General features: G+C 43.3%; 1 protein-coding gene across 1 annotated transcript in view; it reads right to left on the reverse strand.

Moving 5' to 3' along the window:
- The window catches only part of Tmem135 (transmembrane protein 135), a 203,426-nt gene extending 188,321 nt beyond the window's left edge, over window positions 1-15,105 (reverse strand). Inside the window, exon 1 of the mRNA XM_055623232.1 lies at window positions 14,793-15,105. Within this exon, the coding sequence (XP_055479207.1) occupies window positions 14,793-14,933 (141 nt within the window). The 5' untranslated portion in view covers window positions 14,934-15,105. The remainder of the gene's footprint in view (window positions 1-14,792) is intronic.
- Between the last annotated feature and the right edge of the window lie 1,883 nt (window positions 15,106-16,988).

A 16,988-nucleotide genomic window follows, 5' to 3' on the forward strand; every position in this document is an offset into this window, starting at 1 on the left:
GTCACAAGACTTCAAATATTTCAAAGGAAAGACCAGGAAGACAGGCAGCAAGTGGCAAAACGACAGTCATCATTCTGACGAAGCTCTATGTGGAGAGAAGCATGAAGCCAAGGCTACAGCTAAGGTTCCAGGAAGACAGAGTACCTCGAACATAGCCAAGAAAAACTGCACAGGGCATGCAAAGACAGCCTAAGAGAGCAGTCAAATGGACTGCAGCCAGAGTGACCTTCAGAGCAGGGCTGTCCAAGTCCTTGAGAGGGTCTACGTTGCCTATCCAGAGGCCCAAAAGCAATAGGGCCAAGTGACCATGGGTTGAAAGCCCAAAAACTACTGTAATAATCTTTCTTCTTTCAAGTTAGCTAACTGCGACAAACCAGATGCCAGCTACAGAGCTAAGATGTAATGTTCCCCATGTCAGAATCTAGTCTTGCTTTGGTCTAATTCCTTTGGAGTAGGACTGTTTACCCTGTGTATCTTGGAAGCAGACAGCCTTGTTTTTTACACTTTGTAGAGGCCCACAGCTGATGTCTTGAGCCTCAGAGGAAACTTTGGACTTGAGACTTTGCAGCAACAGCAGGGCCATTAAGACTGAAGGAACTCTCAAAAACAGGCTGAGAGCATTTAGCTCTGTAGGAAGGACACAAGCCTTGGGTGCCAGCCAGAATGAAATAGTTTGGAACTTAAATTCCCTTCAAAGATCCATATCCTGCTGGATGGCAGAACCTTTCACAGATACACGAGGTATTAGCTATCGTATACACGGTCTTCTTGACCAAAATGTCCTCTGCGGCATGTGACAGTATTTTCAATCCACAGTTGACTGAATCCCAGATCCATCGATACTGGCCAAGTGTACACAGTACACACACACACCCCCTTCTGCCCTTTATGAACCCGGACAAAATGATGCATCTGAATACATTCTAACATTCCTACTTGTAAGGTTAAAACTACAAGCTATAAAAGCCAAATTTAAATGTCTCAAAAGAAAATGACAAACCAAGTACCATATATATTTAAACATATTTTTGCAGTTTTCAAAGATTTCACTTACATACTATTTCACAAGTGTCCCGCAGCAAGTCATGAAGTAGTGAAGGCGTGATTATGCTTTATTTATATAGGTGAGAAACACACTATTGCGGGGGGGGGGGGAACCTCAGATCATGTAAAACTTCTAGCCAATGCTCCACACTTCATGTCCTCATCAGATGAAGGATTTTTATCTGATTTCTAAAAACCAAATAAGGGCCAAAGAGATGGCTCAGAAGGACCTGCCACCAAACTCGATGACCCAAGTTTAATCCCATCAATACATGCGTAAAATCAAAGAATCAATTCCCAAAAGTTTTCCATACAAATGCCATGGTGCATAGACAGACAGAAATAGTCAGACACATACACACACACACACACACACACACACACACACACACACACACACTAAATATACATGACAAAAAAATAGTACAAATTAAACTGAAAACTAGGGCAACTCATTAACACTGTGTGAGGAAAGATTTTTGAACTTTTCCATCACTTTTTACTATAAAAGAAAAGCATACATCAAGCTGTAATGGTAATCAGTAAGCCTCACAGTGCCTACTTCTAATATCCTCCCTCTCCTCTGCTTTCCTTTTCTAGAGAAGGTAAAGAGAACTTTAAAGACAGCCTGGAAATGTGCTTACAATATAGTATTTAGACAAAGGACAATCAAAAATTAGATTCAGGGCAAGCCCGGCACCCACTACCCTCATAAGCTGAGTAGATAATGTCCCTGGCACTACAGGGACAATGCTGAAAACACAGTAGTGTCGCTTTAGCTGGGCAGCATGCTGTGCATGCCTGCACCTTTAACCAAAACTCTACAGACTGACATCCTATTAGGCCCTTCTAAAATACTCTAATAATGCCCTTCGCAATAAAGATCTTAACGCAGATGAAAAAGAGTTTATACGGTGGTAACAATGAGACGAACAATGTGCTTTAAGGCACCAAACCCGCAAAGCAGATGCAAGCAAAGAATTCACACCCAGGAAGATGGGCAGGCAGAATGGAAGGTATCACAGATCTTTACAGGTATGTCTTGACTAAAAACCCCCAGCCAGTTCATGTGTTGACATGGGGTTGTGGCTCAGTGGAAGAGTGCTTGCCTTGCATCCCTGTGACTATCTTGAAGGTGAGGATCACCAGGTTTCATGTGCCAGGGCATGCAGACTCAGAACAGGAGGGAGGGGTTCTCACCCTGCTGATCTCAAGTTTGAGAGTCCCAGGATTTAAACATGCTCTACCTCACCAGTTCCATGCCAGTTCCCCTGGTGGCATGATCAATGTGCCCCAACACCCCAGTCCCATGCATCTCCCCATCCCCTCATATCCACCCTTCACCCCTGCAAACTCCTCCCCAGATAAAAACACTCAAAATATAATAATATAAACAAACCAAATATAACGAAGCACAGAAGCTGTAGCATGTCACAGTGTGTCCCACAGTGCACTCCTCTGTCCACGCGTCTTCAGTTGCAAATGCTCATTGCAGCGAGTCACTGGTCTGATTCGAGATCTCTGGATTCTGTGACACCATCAATACTGGATCCCCCCAGACTCCTCCCTGTTATCTTGTTGTTGGTCTGTGTCATGGAGATCCTGAAGCTTTGAATCAGCGGGGCTGGCCCTTTCACATGTCCCAACTGTTGGCAGATGATATAGATTTTTGGGAGGGCCAATTCAGAGCCCTGGCCCTGGCCCTGGGTAGTAGCTGAGCTGGTCAGTCTTCCTGCTCCCCACTATCTGCACCACTAGGGCGAGTGGCTGCACCAGCTCTGCACCCTCTACCAGGGCCAGCTCTACTGTGCTACCCATGTGCTACCCACACTAGATAGAGGGCCCTCTCTTCCAAATGCTGCCGTTGGTGAGGAACAGGGCCAGTTCTCCTGGCTGGTGTGGGAGGAGGGGGAACATCACCCCAATCCCAGGCCACCTCACTAGAGGCAGGGCCAGCTCTTCTGTGTTCTCACCCTCCGGGCTGGCTCACCCAATCCCCCTTGACCAGGGATGGCAGTACTACTGTGCTGCCCAAACAAGGTGCAGAGCCTTTTTCCTGAGTGCTGCAGGCAGCAAGGGGCAAGACCAGCTCACCTGCTCTCATAACCCCAGGGCCAATTCTCCCAAATGCCACAGGTAGTGAGAGGCAAGAGGGCAAGGCACCACCCCTGTACCCATGGCACCTTACAGAAAACAAGGAGTGGGGCCAGCTCGCCCATGCTCTCACCCTCAGGGCTGGCTCGCCTGTGCCCTTGCTAACAGGGTCAGCTCTACTGTGCTCCGGGTGAAGTGCAGGGCTAGCTCTGGCAAGGGCTGCAGCTGATGAGGGGTGGGGCTAGTCCTCCTGACCTCATGACCCTTTAGGCAGCTTTCCTGACTACTGGGAGTGGTAAGGGGCAGGACATGGGAAGGGGGGCCATCATCTCTGCACCCATGCCACCCCCAGCAGATATGCAGTCAGCTCTCCCCTACTCACTCCATCAGGGCCAGCTCACTCACACCCCTGCCACCAGGGTCAGCTGCGCTGTGCTGCGTGGGCAAAGCACAGGGTCCACTCTTCCAAGTATTGCTTTGGTGACAGATGGGGCACTGCCTCCAAGTGAGGGGCAGGGCCAGTTACGCATCCACATGGTCCCTGGCGACTGCCCTGACCCGGACTTCCGCATGTTCTCTAGTGGTAAAATGAACCATGGACATCAACCCCTACCGCTGCCTTGCCATGGACCCAGACATGGCCCTCAATGGCTGCTCAAGCTGGTACCTCACTATGGCCTCAGGTGGCAGGCCTGGCCACTCACAACACACTACTCTCCAACCTAAAGTCTCCAGTTCCAACTCTCTTCATAATGTTCCAGCTACTCCACTTCTCTTCTCTCCCATCTGACCACCACAAACTCGCTTATGCGATAGCTCCCGCTGCAGGCTAGCCATGCGGCTGGCGGGCCTCTGAGGGACATACTCCATCCTTGCTGCTCAGCATGAGGGCAAGCAGGTCTCTATGGCCCACCTCTGCTGTGCAATGGAAGGCAGATCTGTGGGTAGGATGGTGGTCCACATATTCCTCCTCCCACACTGTGCTGCCTGGACTGGACTGGGTTGGGCTGGATTGGATTGGACTGGATGTGATTTGACTTGATTTTTATGAGTCCTAGGCATGAGACAGCTCTGGGTACAAAGCCGGGCATCAGGCTAGGATGAACAGAGGACTGCCATCTGCTCTGCCTGACTGAGATAAGAACACCACCACCAATAGGTTGTCTCTTTGATCATTGCCAGTCGGGTTACTAATATTAATAACCAAAAATGCCTATTTCAAAAGATACATCTGAGAAGAAAGCTTCCACCTCTCAAAGCCTTCAGCTTACGTATGCATATGGTCTTTCTTACTGTTTTGCCTTCAAATATAAAAAGATAACAGATTTGAAGGAAAAAAAAATCAAAATTTTTGGCCAGGGTATTAGACATAAGAAACTGTCCTACAAACTCTAAAAATAATGAGCCCTTACTTTTTTCCCATTTGCTTGTGCTAGAGTTTATGCCTGTGGCTAAACTATTAGACCCAATACAATCATCTCAACACTAGGTCATTTCTCTGAGAAAGGCTTCCTAGCCCTGCCAACCAGAGCACATCAGAAACCTCCATACCTCGTCTAACAGCATTTATTCCACACTTGTGTCATGTTTTGCAGCTTTTCCTTTTAACTATAATCTCTACGTTCCTTCCAATCCTGCACGGCTAACTTACTACAGAAACACTGTGTGACAAGTGAAATGAAAACAGAAGAGGCAGCAGGAGAGGAAGTGAAGACTCTGGGCAAACAGACACACTAGGCTCCCCAGGATGCAAATAAGGCCAGGAACACGTGAAGAGGAAAAAAAGGCTATACTGATTAACTCACTGTCTCCTGCGCAGGACCATTTCTGGGGTGCGAGTTTGAAAAGAAAAAAAGAAAAAAGAAAAGGTCTGACTATTCACAACAACCTGCCCCACAATGACACCAACAGGGATGCCGAGTACAAAAGCAGCCTGCAGAGCACAGTTCACTGTAGGGCCTACCACTGTGCATTCAGCAACCCTCGACTGCTAACCAGGGGTCCCTCTAAGAACATGTGCTTTTAGTTTCAAAACATACTTTTTTTGTTAAGAATATAAACTTTTCCAGGTATTTGAAGAGAATTTCTTAATAACCACACAAAATGAAATAATGTTAGCACAAAAAAATATTCAGGGTTTAAAGGCCTTCTAAGCTTCTTTAATCAAACAAATATCTGTTTTATTGAGAATCTGCTGGCTCCAAAACCTAAGCAGGGACAGCACAATATCATTTAGAATATGGATTCCAATACATGTCAATTTCATCCCTGAACTATGGAGTGGCTGAAGATAAACATCAGGACAGCTACACTGATAGCTGATAAGGAGCAGGGTGGATTGAGAAAGCATTCACTGCAATAGCAGGCCCTCAACTCTCAACTAGAAGTGGTATGTTGGCAGTTGTACTTTGTACTCAACGGATCAGAAAACGAATAACAACAAGAGGAAAATAAGGTCAAGGGAGTCAAAGTGGCATGTTAATAAATGTGTGTTAATAAATAAGTGTGACAACACACAGCCTTAATCCCAGCATTCCAGCTGCAAACATGAGTTACAAGACAGCCAGGACTACATAGGGGGGCCCTGTATCAAAACTAAATAAGTAAACAAATAAAGCCTATTTCCAAAATATTCATGAGAGTCTTATTTCTCTATAAAAATTATGCTAAAGCTGGCCAGTGGTGGTACACGCCTTTAATCCCTTAGGAGGCAGAGGCAGGTGGATCTCGAGATTGAATTCGAGACCAACCTGATCCACAGAGTGAGTTCCAGGACAGCCAAAGCTACACAGTGAAACCCTGTATTGAAAAACAAAAACAAAAACAAAAAAGAAAAAGAAAGAAAGAAATTATGCTAAGCCCTGGGCTGTAGAAACTCAGTCCATATCACTGAACTTATTTCTTCACAGTTGCTGGTTTTTAGGCCTTTTGCAAAGTGACTGGATGCTCAATAAAATGTGTTTTGTTCCTAGGAATCCCAATTCTTGGTTAAATATTTACTGAAGGTCTAAAGACAATGACCTGATCGTAGACAGGCTTATGAGATTTTAATAACAGATTTGTTAGATAGTATAGATGGATTAAGTGCTGAACCAGCATTTGCACGTACTAAAGAGAAAAACCTATGTATCTAAAAGAGAATGAAAACACATGTTTTAAATCATTCCCTCCCGAAAGTGCAAAAGAGTGTATGGACTTTGACTCAGCAAAGGGGATATCTAACACACTTGTCAGAAGGTCCTGATGGAATCTGCCTAGGAAAATGATAATTTAAACAGGTTAATAAACAATTTTTCCTTCTTAGGGAACATGCCTAAGTACTGAACACCACAGAATTCCTGCCCCCCAGTGTGGAAGTATGCATTTAGGATACCACAACAGCATGGTATGCTTTTCTTAATTTTTCTCTGGGGCTTACGGTTTACAACGCTCTCTGCTGTGTGCAGGTGATGAAGAACGCCGTTTACTTTAAACGTGAAGCAACGGTTGACATTCAAAAGGGTCGCTGTACGATTCCGTACACGTGTGTACAGGTGCCTGAGAGGGCCGGAAGGGGGCTCTGGATCTCCCGGAGGTGGGGGTACAAGCGGTTGTGAGCCACCACGTATGGATGCTAGAATCTGAACTTGAGTCCTCTGCATGCACTCTAGGTGCTCTCAGCTGGTGAGCCATGCCTCCAGCCTGAAATATAACTTCTAAAAGTCTACTTCAATATATATGTTAGCATAAATTGTAAAATAGATGAGAATGTCAAGCATTACAAGTGAGCCTGAGTGAACGTCTATCTTTTCACAAATTGGAAAAAAATGCAAAGATTACTATTATAAAGAATAGTGGAAGACTTTGGGTATGATAGGTAATAGAAGCTTCATCTGTGTGACCCAGTGAAGAAGTGTCTGGGTAAGAAAAAATAAATTAAAAAAAAAAAAAAAAAAGAGGAAAAGAACAGACTGTTCCAAAAAGAACTTCAGAAATGTCAAAAGTGGATGAGAGTCAGCTGGAAAATAGGGAGAAAAGTGTTGACTGAAAAGAAGTCAACTGAACACAGCTCCAGCTGTGAGGTTCCCTGGCAGACAGGGGGAGTGGGGGTGGGGAGAGGGTGGGAGCATCATTCAAAAGAAAGCCACCAGGCCCCTCCAGTGAAAAGAGCTGCAGGGTCCTACCCACAGGGCAAACCCAAAGCAAGTGAGTCTCCAACCCAGGCCCGGTGAGACAGTGACCACAGCAGAGGAACAAGTCAGAAGTGAACAGGCATTTCCCTGGGCGTGGTCAGGTGCCATCTCGGAGGGACTCAGTTGTTTAAAACTGAGTTACCCTGGGGTCCTGATAACAGGAACCCATCACAAATCTTGAGATTCTGAATTTAACCTACCATACTCTAGGGCAGTGGTTCTCAACCTTCATAATGCTGTGACCTCATGTTGAGGTGACCCCAACCATAAAATTATTCCGTTGCTACTTCATAACTAATTTTGCAACTGTTATGAATAGTGTAAATATCTGATACGCAGGATATCTGATATGCGACTGCCAAAGGCGTTTAGACTCACAGGTTGAGACACTGCCTGGGGAGGCAGGTATAGAAAGCAAGGGAGCTGGATGCTGACAAAGCCAGAAAGTGTTGGTTGGCGTCTACAGGACTGGCCCAGGTGGTAAAATGTAAAGAAAAGTTAGCCTTCTACTCAGAGCCTGAAACAAATCTCCTCATCTGAGAGTCACTCTAGAACACACGAGCTCAGAGCCTGAGATCTGGCAGCCTCTCCGCCTCTGCTTCAAGCTAACTGCTGTGTGGCTCACTGCTGAGGAAATGGAGAAATCTAAAGGTCCAGGAGAGTGAGGGACGGAGAGTGAGTTTTGAAGGAGTACAGAGAAGACTGCCGGACAGGTGTCGATGTGATGGTGGCTTCCCCGATTCCCTACACAACTCAGAACAATCCCACCTAGGACACTGGCCATGCCAGCTTACAAATGATTCTCGGCAGTGCAGAAGAATCTGCTCAGCCCACAGGCTGCACGGCTGAGTACTGCCAGCAGAAGCCCCGGCAGACAAAGGAAAAGTGCCATCTGGGGCTCAACACCAACATGAGTCACATTAATAGTTAATATTAATAGTTAAGACCCTACAAGGCCAACTGACACAACCCTGCCCCTTGCTACACTCAGCAGCCCATGACACTGAAAGACCCTCCCAGTCAATATTCACGCCGTCTTTTTATCATCTGACCTGAACCTTTTTTTTCCAATATAATGTTAGCATGCTTTTCAGACAGTTTTTATTTTATTGCTTTTTATTCTCCTTCCTAAAGCTGTATTACTATGTTTACATATTTTTTAATGATTGGACAATGTTTTCTTCTCTTCTTTCAAGAAGCTATCTTACCTCTTCTCTTCTATGCATTCAGTAGTATTTTAAATTCTGGCTTATCCTTACAGGAATGAGGTGTTTTTATTGTGATTTTAGCTTTGATTCTTATGTTTGTATACTCCTTTTACATTGATCTAAGATTGGTTATGAACGTTCTCATTATTAGGGAATGTTTTTTCTGTTTATTTCTTTTTCTAATCTCTTGCTCTTTTCCTTTTCTCCTAAATAATTTTCTTCTCTTACTTCTTGCTTACTAAATCTTACTTGTCTTTCATTTTCCTCCCTTCCTGTTCTCTGATCCTGTTTACCTGATCCACTTACTATTTTCACATTTACCTCAAATACTTTTTAACTGCATAGCCCACAATTTTCTTTTTGCTAACTGGCGATACAGTAAAAGGCTCTAACTGGTTTTAAGTGTATTTCTGTATCTTGTACAATTTGGTATTACTAGTTCTACAACAGTTTGTCTTTTCTCTCAGTAGCACTAGGAAGAGCCCACAGGAGTTTGCTCATTAAGAAGGTCCTCAAATGACATAGGAAGAGCTCTTAAACCAAAAAACACACAAGTAACACAGAAAAACAAGCATGAGAACACAAGACAACAATATTCCTCCACAAGGTCACAATTTCTACACTGCTGCATTCAAAGATACTGAAGAAATTAAAGGGCCAGATAAAGTTCTCAAATGATTGCTAGTAAAAATGAAAAGTGACCTCAGAAAGAAAACAAATCGAAAGAATGAAGAAATTGAGTACTAAAAAAGGAAAGCAAACAATATAGAAGACAAAGTCAGAAAAGTGTTTAAGAAAATCAGCAATATGGAAGAAAAGTCATCAAAATGGAACAGGAAATTTGAATTTTTAAAGGATATATAAATATGGGAAATGAAAATTTCAATGATCATTAAAACAATGGGTAGTATCACTAATAAACTCAACAAAGCACCTATGCTAGCACTATGGATAACAACAATGATCAAGAACTGAGATAAAATCAACACACCAAACCTAAGAATCCAAAGAGGTAAGAGAGAGAAACAAAAACTAACAGCATACAGAATCAACCCCCGGCCACATTTCCCAAATCCAGAGAAACAATAGATATTGAAACACAAGAGGCATCTAGAACCTTAAATACACATGACAAGAGGAGAACCCCTCCACAATATATTATAATCAACATATCAAAAAACACAAAGAAATCAAAGCTGTAAGGGAAGAACCCTAGCCAGTCCACAAAGACATGCTCATCAGAGGAACATCAAACTCTGCATTAGCAACCCTAAAAACCAGGAAAGGATAGCTCAATGCATTTCAAGCCCTGCAAGTAAATAACCACTAACAAAGCTACTGTTTTAAATTAACAAGAAAATAAGGATAAATTTTATAAATGCAGGAAGGAATCTACTGTGTCCAACACAGTAAAACAACAAACCTGTAATATCAGCAAGGGAAAGAAAAGAACAAATCAGTCAACCAACAAAAGTATATGGGTCAGCAAAACTCTCTCAGTAACAACTATAAATGTAAATCGCTTCAAATTCCCAGTAAAGCGATCTAGAACAGTTGACAGGGTTTAAAAAAAAAAAAAAGTATAACATCAGATAATCTGTTCTCTCTGAGAAACATTCCCCACTTGGAAAGGACACCCGGAGACTGAGTGTCAAAGTATGATGGGTCAGCCTATGATGTGAATGGAAACCAAAACTAAGCTGGTATAGCTATTCTGACACAGGATGAACTAGTCTTCAAGCCAGCATTAATCAGAAGAGACGAAGACCTACATATTGATAAAGGGAACAATTCAGCACAACATAAAATTATAAAAAAAATATGGGCATAAAAGGTCAGGTAGGTCCTGATACAAGAATACTGGGTGACTTGAATAGCCTGCTCTTCTCTTAGATATATTATTGAAGCTAAAACTGAGCAAAGAAATAGCAGTTAAACTATACCACTGATCAAATGAACTTAGCATATAAGTAGAGAATATAATCTTCTCTGCAGCCCAAGGTTACAAAAAGGAAATGAAAAAGTCAAGTAACCAGCATTTGCAGCAACATAATCCCACTCCTAAGATACTAGAAACTCAACCCATTTCTGTGAAAAAAAGGAAAAGGTGAGAAAAAAAAAAGATAAAAAATTAGAAAAATAAAATATAGTTTTCTGGAGGCAGGTTGCCTCAATAAAAAGCATGCTTGGTTTGGGTCAGAAAAAAATTTAAGGAGTCATCACAAAGAAGGCTAAGTCTGAGTGCATACGAATGTTTGAAGTTACGCATACACACAGATATAGACCCAATTTTCATTTACAGCTACATCTTTTCGGTTTGGGACTGTCTTTATGGTCTCCATACTTTCTAAGATAAAATCATCTGTGACAATATATTTACCTAGGAAATAATAGTTCCTATTAACAACAAGTCTGAGTGAATTGTGGGCAATACTAGAGGTTTAAATCACTGCAGGATTGTCAGGGAAAAAGATTTAACATTATCGTGTTCTCATAGGAGGCAAATTTGTATGATTTCACTTAACTGTGTGAATGATTTTTCTATAACTCTCTAAGACATTTCTTTCTCTTTATCAATCACCAAGTCAAATTTGTCATTTAATATTCCTTTATAATTGAGTTATAAACTGTTGATCAAAATTTAAAAAAAAAAGTGTGCCTACATTTCAAAGATGTTTTAAGCAAAAGGTGAATTCTATGATAAAAAGAAGTATGAGGGGAAATGCATAGAACAAGAGAGGAATGTGAGGAAATTACAGAACCCATTAGGTTAACTTATATTTTAGATGAAAGGGAAATAATGTAAGGCCCATTTACAGGTTCTAGAATCTACTCCTTATCAAGTCTCTCAGGCAAGCCACGTGCCCTTCAAACATTTCCATTTCTTTCAATAAAGGCAACAGTTTGCATATGACTTATAAGTCTATAAATATCAGCAGGTCCTCATGCTGTCTCCAAATCTTCTGTCTCGTGTCCTGTTTCTTTTTCCAGTAATATGCCTCTAAAACTGCCCTTTCATTTTCTCTAGAAAGTATGCCAAATACTGTCCTGTTCCTGGACTATTCTAAAGTCTATTCATTCATACCTGAACTCATTCAGAACTTTCCTATAGTGCTGGTTCTGCATAAAAGCTGTCTGACCTACTAGGAGATAGAAGCATCATCAGGCCATATTTCAATAGCAAACCCACCACATTAGGGGCTATGTCAGCTGCTGTTCCTACTCACTGCCCTCCCACTCTAAGTTAAAACAACAGCCCTGAAACATGGGGCACTATCATTTAGAAAGACAGAAACAGAGATTTTCCTCAGTTCTCACTGCTTGTGAAGCATAGGTAGGATTCCATGGGAGTTTTAAGGCTCTTGACCATTAGCTGAAGCTACTGCAACCACTCCTAACTGTCCATCCAAGTCAAAATAGTGAGTGATAACAGGATTCCTCATCCTTGTGCAGCATGTGTTCCTGTAACCTTTCTGGCAAAAAAAAAAAAAAAAAAAAAAAAAGGAAAACAAAGTGTTCCTTTGGCCTGACCTTTAATTTGACATTGGATCACAAACTAAGGCCATAATCCTATCCTTTTATAAATCTTATAAAGCAAGACTATTTTCTCTAATTTTCTGTTTGCTTATGCATGAAGTGGGGTAGTCTTCAGATGGAGTTACAGCTTTACAGGATAAAATATGTAAAGAAGCAAACACAGAATGTTCAATAGGAATTATAGTTCCTAACTACACACAAGTTTTTGTTTTATACAATATACATATTCCTTGTTTTATAAAACTCTGAAATTTCTTCCTCGAGTCACACTATCATCTTCCTCTGTTGATATACACTCTATACATTTACACCATGAATCAATGTCCAATTTTATTTTCAACACCAGACTGAAATTCCACTAACTCTAACTGGCAGTAACCCTCACTCCTAAGTGCCACTGAAGAAGGAAGGAAAGAAAAATTACATATTCAAGACATATGATGAGCTGGGGGTATAGCTCCGTTGGTAGAATGCCTAGCTAGTATTCCTAAGACTCTGAGCTTGATAGCAGTACTGTATGAACCTCACATGGTGGTGTACATTCGCAATCTGCAGTCTCAGGACTGGGAGGTAGACATTGGAGAATCCAAAGCTCAAGGAAGACCTTGCCTCAAAAAAAAAAAAAAAAAAATTTGTGGGAGATCACCAGTGCATTATCTTATCTGATTCTTACACACGCACACACACAGACACACACACAAAGCAAACATGCATCAAGTCAGATAGTAACTGACACAGCTGAGATGCAAATCCACATCAACAACTACAGAAAACTCACTCCTACAAAAAGTACAGTGTGGCCATGTGCTCTCCCTAGACACACACACACACACACACAAAACACACCACAGGGTCAAATTCCACCGCTTAGCCTGAGTGCCTAAAATGGGCTAAAATTTTCTATTCCTATTTCACTTAAATAAAATGCTAGTCAGTTCTCACTAATCTCATTTTCATAGCCACTGATAAATGGTAACGTGAGATAGGAAATTAGCTCTAAAGAAGTATTTAATCTAGTTGAAAATGTAATAGTAGAACAAGCCCTTTCTTGAGCCATACCATTGCTAGAGCAGGAAAATCGCTGCTCCAGCTGCTTCCTTAAATTCCCCTAACAGAAAAGAATCAATAAATTCTCTATGCCGTAGATATAACAAATATCTACGCTCCACAAATATCTTAAACGAATGAATGGATCTGCGTATCTCAGGAAAAATTACATAGTGTAAACACTCTTCCCACCTAATTCCTAATCCTTGAAGTCAAGAACAATCTCTGAACAACCTGCCTGACTTAGTTTTGTTCTGCTTTGTTTTGCCAGGGGTGGGAGGTGGGGAGCACAGCTAGGAGTCAGTACAGAGGATCCTGCACAACCAGTAGGCAAAAGACTACCACTACGCGAAGAATACCCACCACAGGAACAATATTTTTGTACAGCTGTTCAAGAGCCAAGTGTATTTGTAGGTGTTTAAAGAAATCTGGGGCAGAGTTCACCAGAAGAACTCTTGCCTTGAAAGTGCAACAGCTTAGAACCCCAGCAACACCAAAACAGTAACAACATCGTCGTAGTAAATATGAATCAAAGGCTGGCCACAATTCATATAGAAAAGCTAGTAAGCGCAGTCTCTGAGGAAATGTGTATATAGATACAGGTAAGATAAAAGTCCATGTAGGCCTATCCTCGAGATCCTTACTACTAAGGCTGGTACTCCCCAGGATGTACACTGCTTTAAAGTTTATCAAAAATGCATTCCCCAGACCCCACCAATACCTACTGATTCAGAAACCCACCTCTAACATGATCCCTGGGATTGTCTTAAAGGTGAGGAAGCTTTTTATGGTGTACAGTCTACACCATAAAAATGGAACTTGGCTTCTGAAACTATCTTTTCCTGTGTTCTGTCTATAATTACTAATTAGACTTCTCCATAAAGTACAGGCATAATCATCCTGTCGAAGATGTCATCGGCCCAAATTATTACTTCAGTGAGAAATAAGAATGGATCATCCATTGAATATTGAATGAACTTTTAGGAAGCATACACAATCTGATGTCTACCTTCTTAGTATGCGCACTTCAACAAATAAGAAAATGACAATGAACTTCAGTAACCAAATAGTCTATCTTTTAATGCCAAGGATATGGTTACTGAAGAAAACAGTGGCACTCTTGAGGAGAAAATATCTTTATCAGTTTTCAGTGTTACAGGTAGGTTTCCAGATACTCTCTACTGTCCATAAACTGCCCTTCATGCAAACCTGTATAAGAAAATGACCTGGGCGACATGTCAGATCTCCTTAAACACCTTCAATGACTCCCAATCACAGCACAAGACAGGAGGTCCGTCTAGTCTGGCAACTTGCGAAGGCACAATCAATCAGGTAACAACTGTCATCTCTACTGAGACAAGATCTGTGGCTGTGGGGACTTGGGGTGAAACATACCCTTTTTCATATGATGAAGAGGTGAGGGGGTGCTAAAGGAGGCTGAGGAGAGACTGTGGGTATGAATTGACCAAGTGTTCCAACACCTCTCCATCACCAAGTCCCTGGACCCCAGTTCTCAAGTGTCCAGAGCACACCCCCACCCTAGCAACAGGCATTCGGTGACAGCTCGCCCTCGCGGCCCCCTCCCCCTCCTTCCGCCAACGACTCCCCCCCGGGGCCTCCCACCACCCCTAAAGCTGACCCACGAGCAACGGGCCCCGGGAGCCCCTGCACACGCACCAGCCCTGCTCACCAGGTACAGGGGTGCGTAGATCTTGAGGGACTCCTCCAGGGCGCCCCAAGTGATCTGCACGAACGAGACCCGGCAGGAGGGGTGCCAAGTGTGGCCGATCTCATAGCAGTTATGAGGGATGGACTTGCTGAGGGCCGCCATGACGAGCGGAGGCGGCGGCGGCGCGCGGTCGGGGGACCGAGGGGCTCGGCGTGGGCGGCGGACACGCAGCGTCCGGGCGGGCGCCGCGCGGGCCTCGGCGTGCGAGGTGCGGAAAGGTCACGGCAGTGGGTTACTCGGGGCCAGAGTCCTCGGATGTTGGCCGGTCCGCGTATGGCAGCGCGAGGGGGCGGGGCGCGCACGACGGAGGCGGGGCGGGGCGGCGCGTGCGCGCTCCCGCGGGTGGGCGGGCGCGAGCTCCCGGCGCGCTGAGGAAGCGGCGGCCTGCGCCCTCCGCGAGCGAGCGCGCCTCCGGGACGCTGGAGCGGGAACGCCGCAGGGTCAGGCTGTGTAGCTCAGCCTCTCAAAGCCCCGCCAAGTAGAGCCAAGGAGAGTGGAACAAAAGGATTCGATGTCTTTGCTGTTTGCTGGAGGAGCGTGCTCCGCTGTTCTGCCAGTTCTCCCAGGTGTTCACCTAAGTCTACCCGCGGTTGCAACAGAACCCTCTACGTTCTTGCTTCTTGTTCCACCTCCTAAGCTCTTCTGTGCCTGTGAAGCCTTGAAAAAATGTTAATTTGGCTGTGTTCAAATACATACCATATGGAGAAAGGCCGTAGTGAGGCCTGGCCCCACCCTATTGACTGAGGGGTCCTATCAAGAGTCCTACACAGGTGCTCACCACCCAAGCAGTGCACACAGCAGAGGCTGCAGTGGGTGCCATCGGACGGCTGCCTAGCTAGAGAGCTTGACCTGAGATTGATTTCCATGACAAAGCACCAGCCAGAAGGCCAATTGTCCATTTCCTAGTTTATATTGCCTGCTCTCTTTGGACTTCTAAATTCTTTTCTCTTTAAAACAGAAATGTGTTACCGATCAGTCCCTCATCATCATCCAGTTCCTTCTACAATATTTACTAAACTAATACAATTTTCCAAGCCCTGTTTAAAGCCCTCGAGAGACAGAAGTGGAAAAGATGTTTCTGCTGTCATGAAACTAGGGTTCTAGAAGAGAGACAATGAACAGCTAAGTGTGATCTGTCTGAAGGATGCCTGACCATATATATAATATATATATATAATATATATAATATATATTACATATATACATATATATATAATATATATATATATATATGTTGTGTGTTATATAACATCCCAGATTCTTTACAGGTTACCCTGCCAGCTGTCACCCTTGACCCCCTTGATCGCTGCGCTGATTATACAATGACCACTTCACTAACATGACATCCACACACTAGCCAAAAGGGCCAGAGAAAGGGGGAAAGAAGGCAAAGGTCTCAGGCTGTGCCTGGCAGCACACACCTGTAATCCTAGCACTCAGGAGGCTAAGCAGGATGGTCTGGAGTTCAAAGCCAGCCTGAGCTACACAGTGAATTTGACATGAGACTAGGACTGCGTCAAGAGACCTTGCCTTCTTCAAAAAGGAAAAGAGAAACTTTTATGTAGGCCTGTGCAAATGAGTCAGCTAACATCTGTATAACAGGCTGTCAGTTTGGGCAAATGGCAGCCAATGTCTGATGGTTGTATCGCTTCACAAAACAGTTTCTAGGGGAGCTTAAAGCAGCAGCTATAGCGCTACGACTCTGGCTACCCAGACATCTACACAGATCTTTCTTCCCACAGATGAATGTACTTCCCTAGAGAGACAACTGAAAGTTCCCGATTGTTACCACATCCTGTTCAAAGTCCAAGATCTTCCTGAAGATCTGCTATTCAAGTTATCACCCCCACTCAACATGCCTAATATAGAATACTGGGATGGGAACACAATGATCAGTGTTTATAAAGCTCTCCATCTCAGAAAGCAAGCAGGTCAGAAACACACAGCATAAGCTTGCCTTGCTAACTAACATCAATAATCCTATGGTCTAAAAGAAAAATGCTAAAAGTTTTAAGAGAAAAAAGTGCAATGCTTTCTTCTTCAATTATTTGAAGCAAAATATTAAATACAAGTAACAAACTATCATATTGTGATGCTCAGTACTCTATTTTTTCTTTTTTATTGAGAATATTTTTTCATATAGTATATTCTGAACAT

The sequence above is a fragment of the Psammomys obesus genome, unplaced genomic scaffold (assembly GCF_907164565.1).
Source record: "Psammomys obesus unplaced genomic scaffold, mPsaObe1.curated_primary_1811, whole genome shotgun sequence".
Taxonomy (NCBI): domain Eukaryota; kingdom Metazoa; phylum Chordata; class Mammalia; order Rodentia; family Muridae; genus Psammomys; species Psammomys obesus.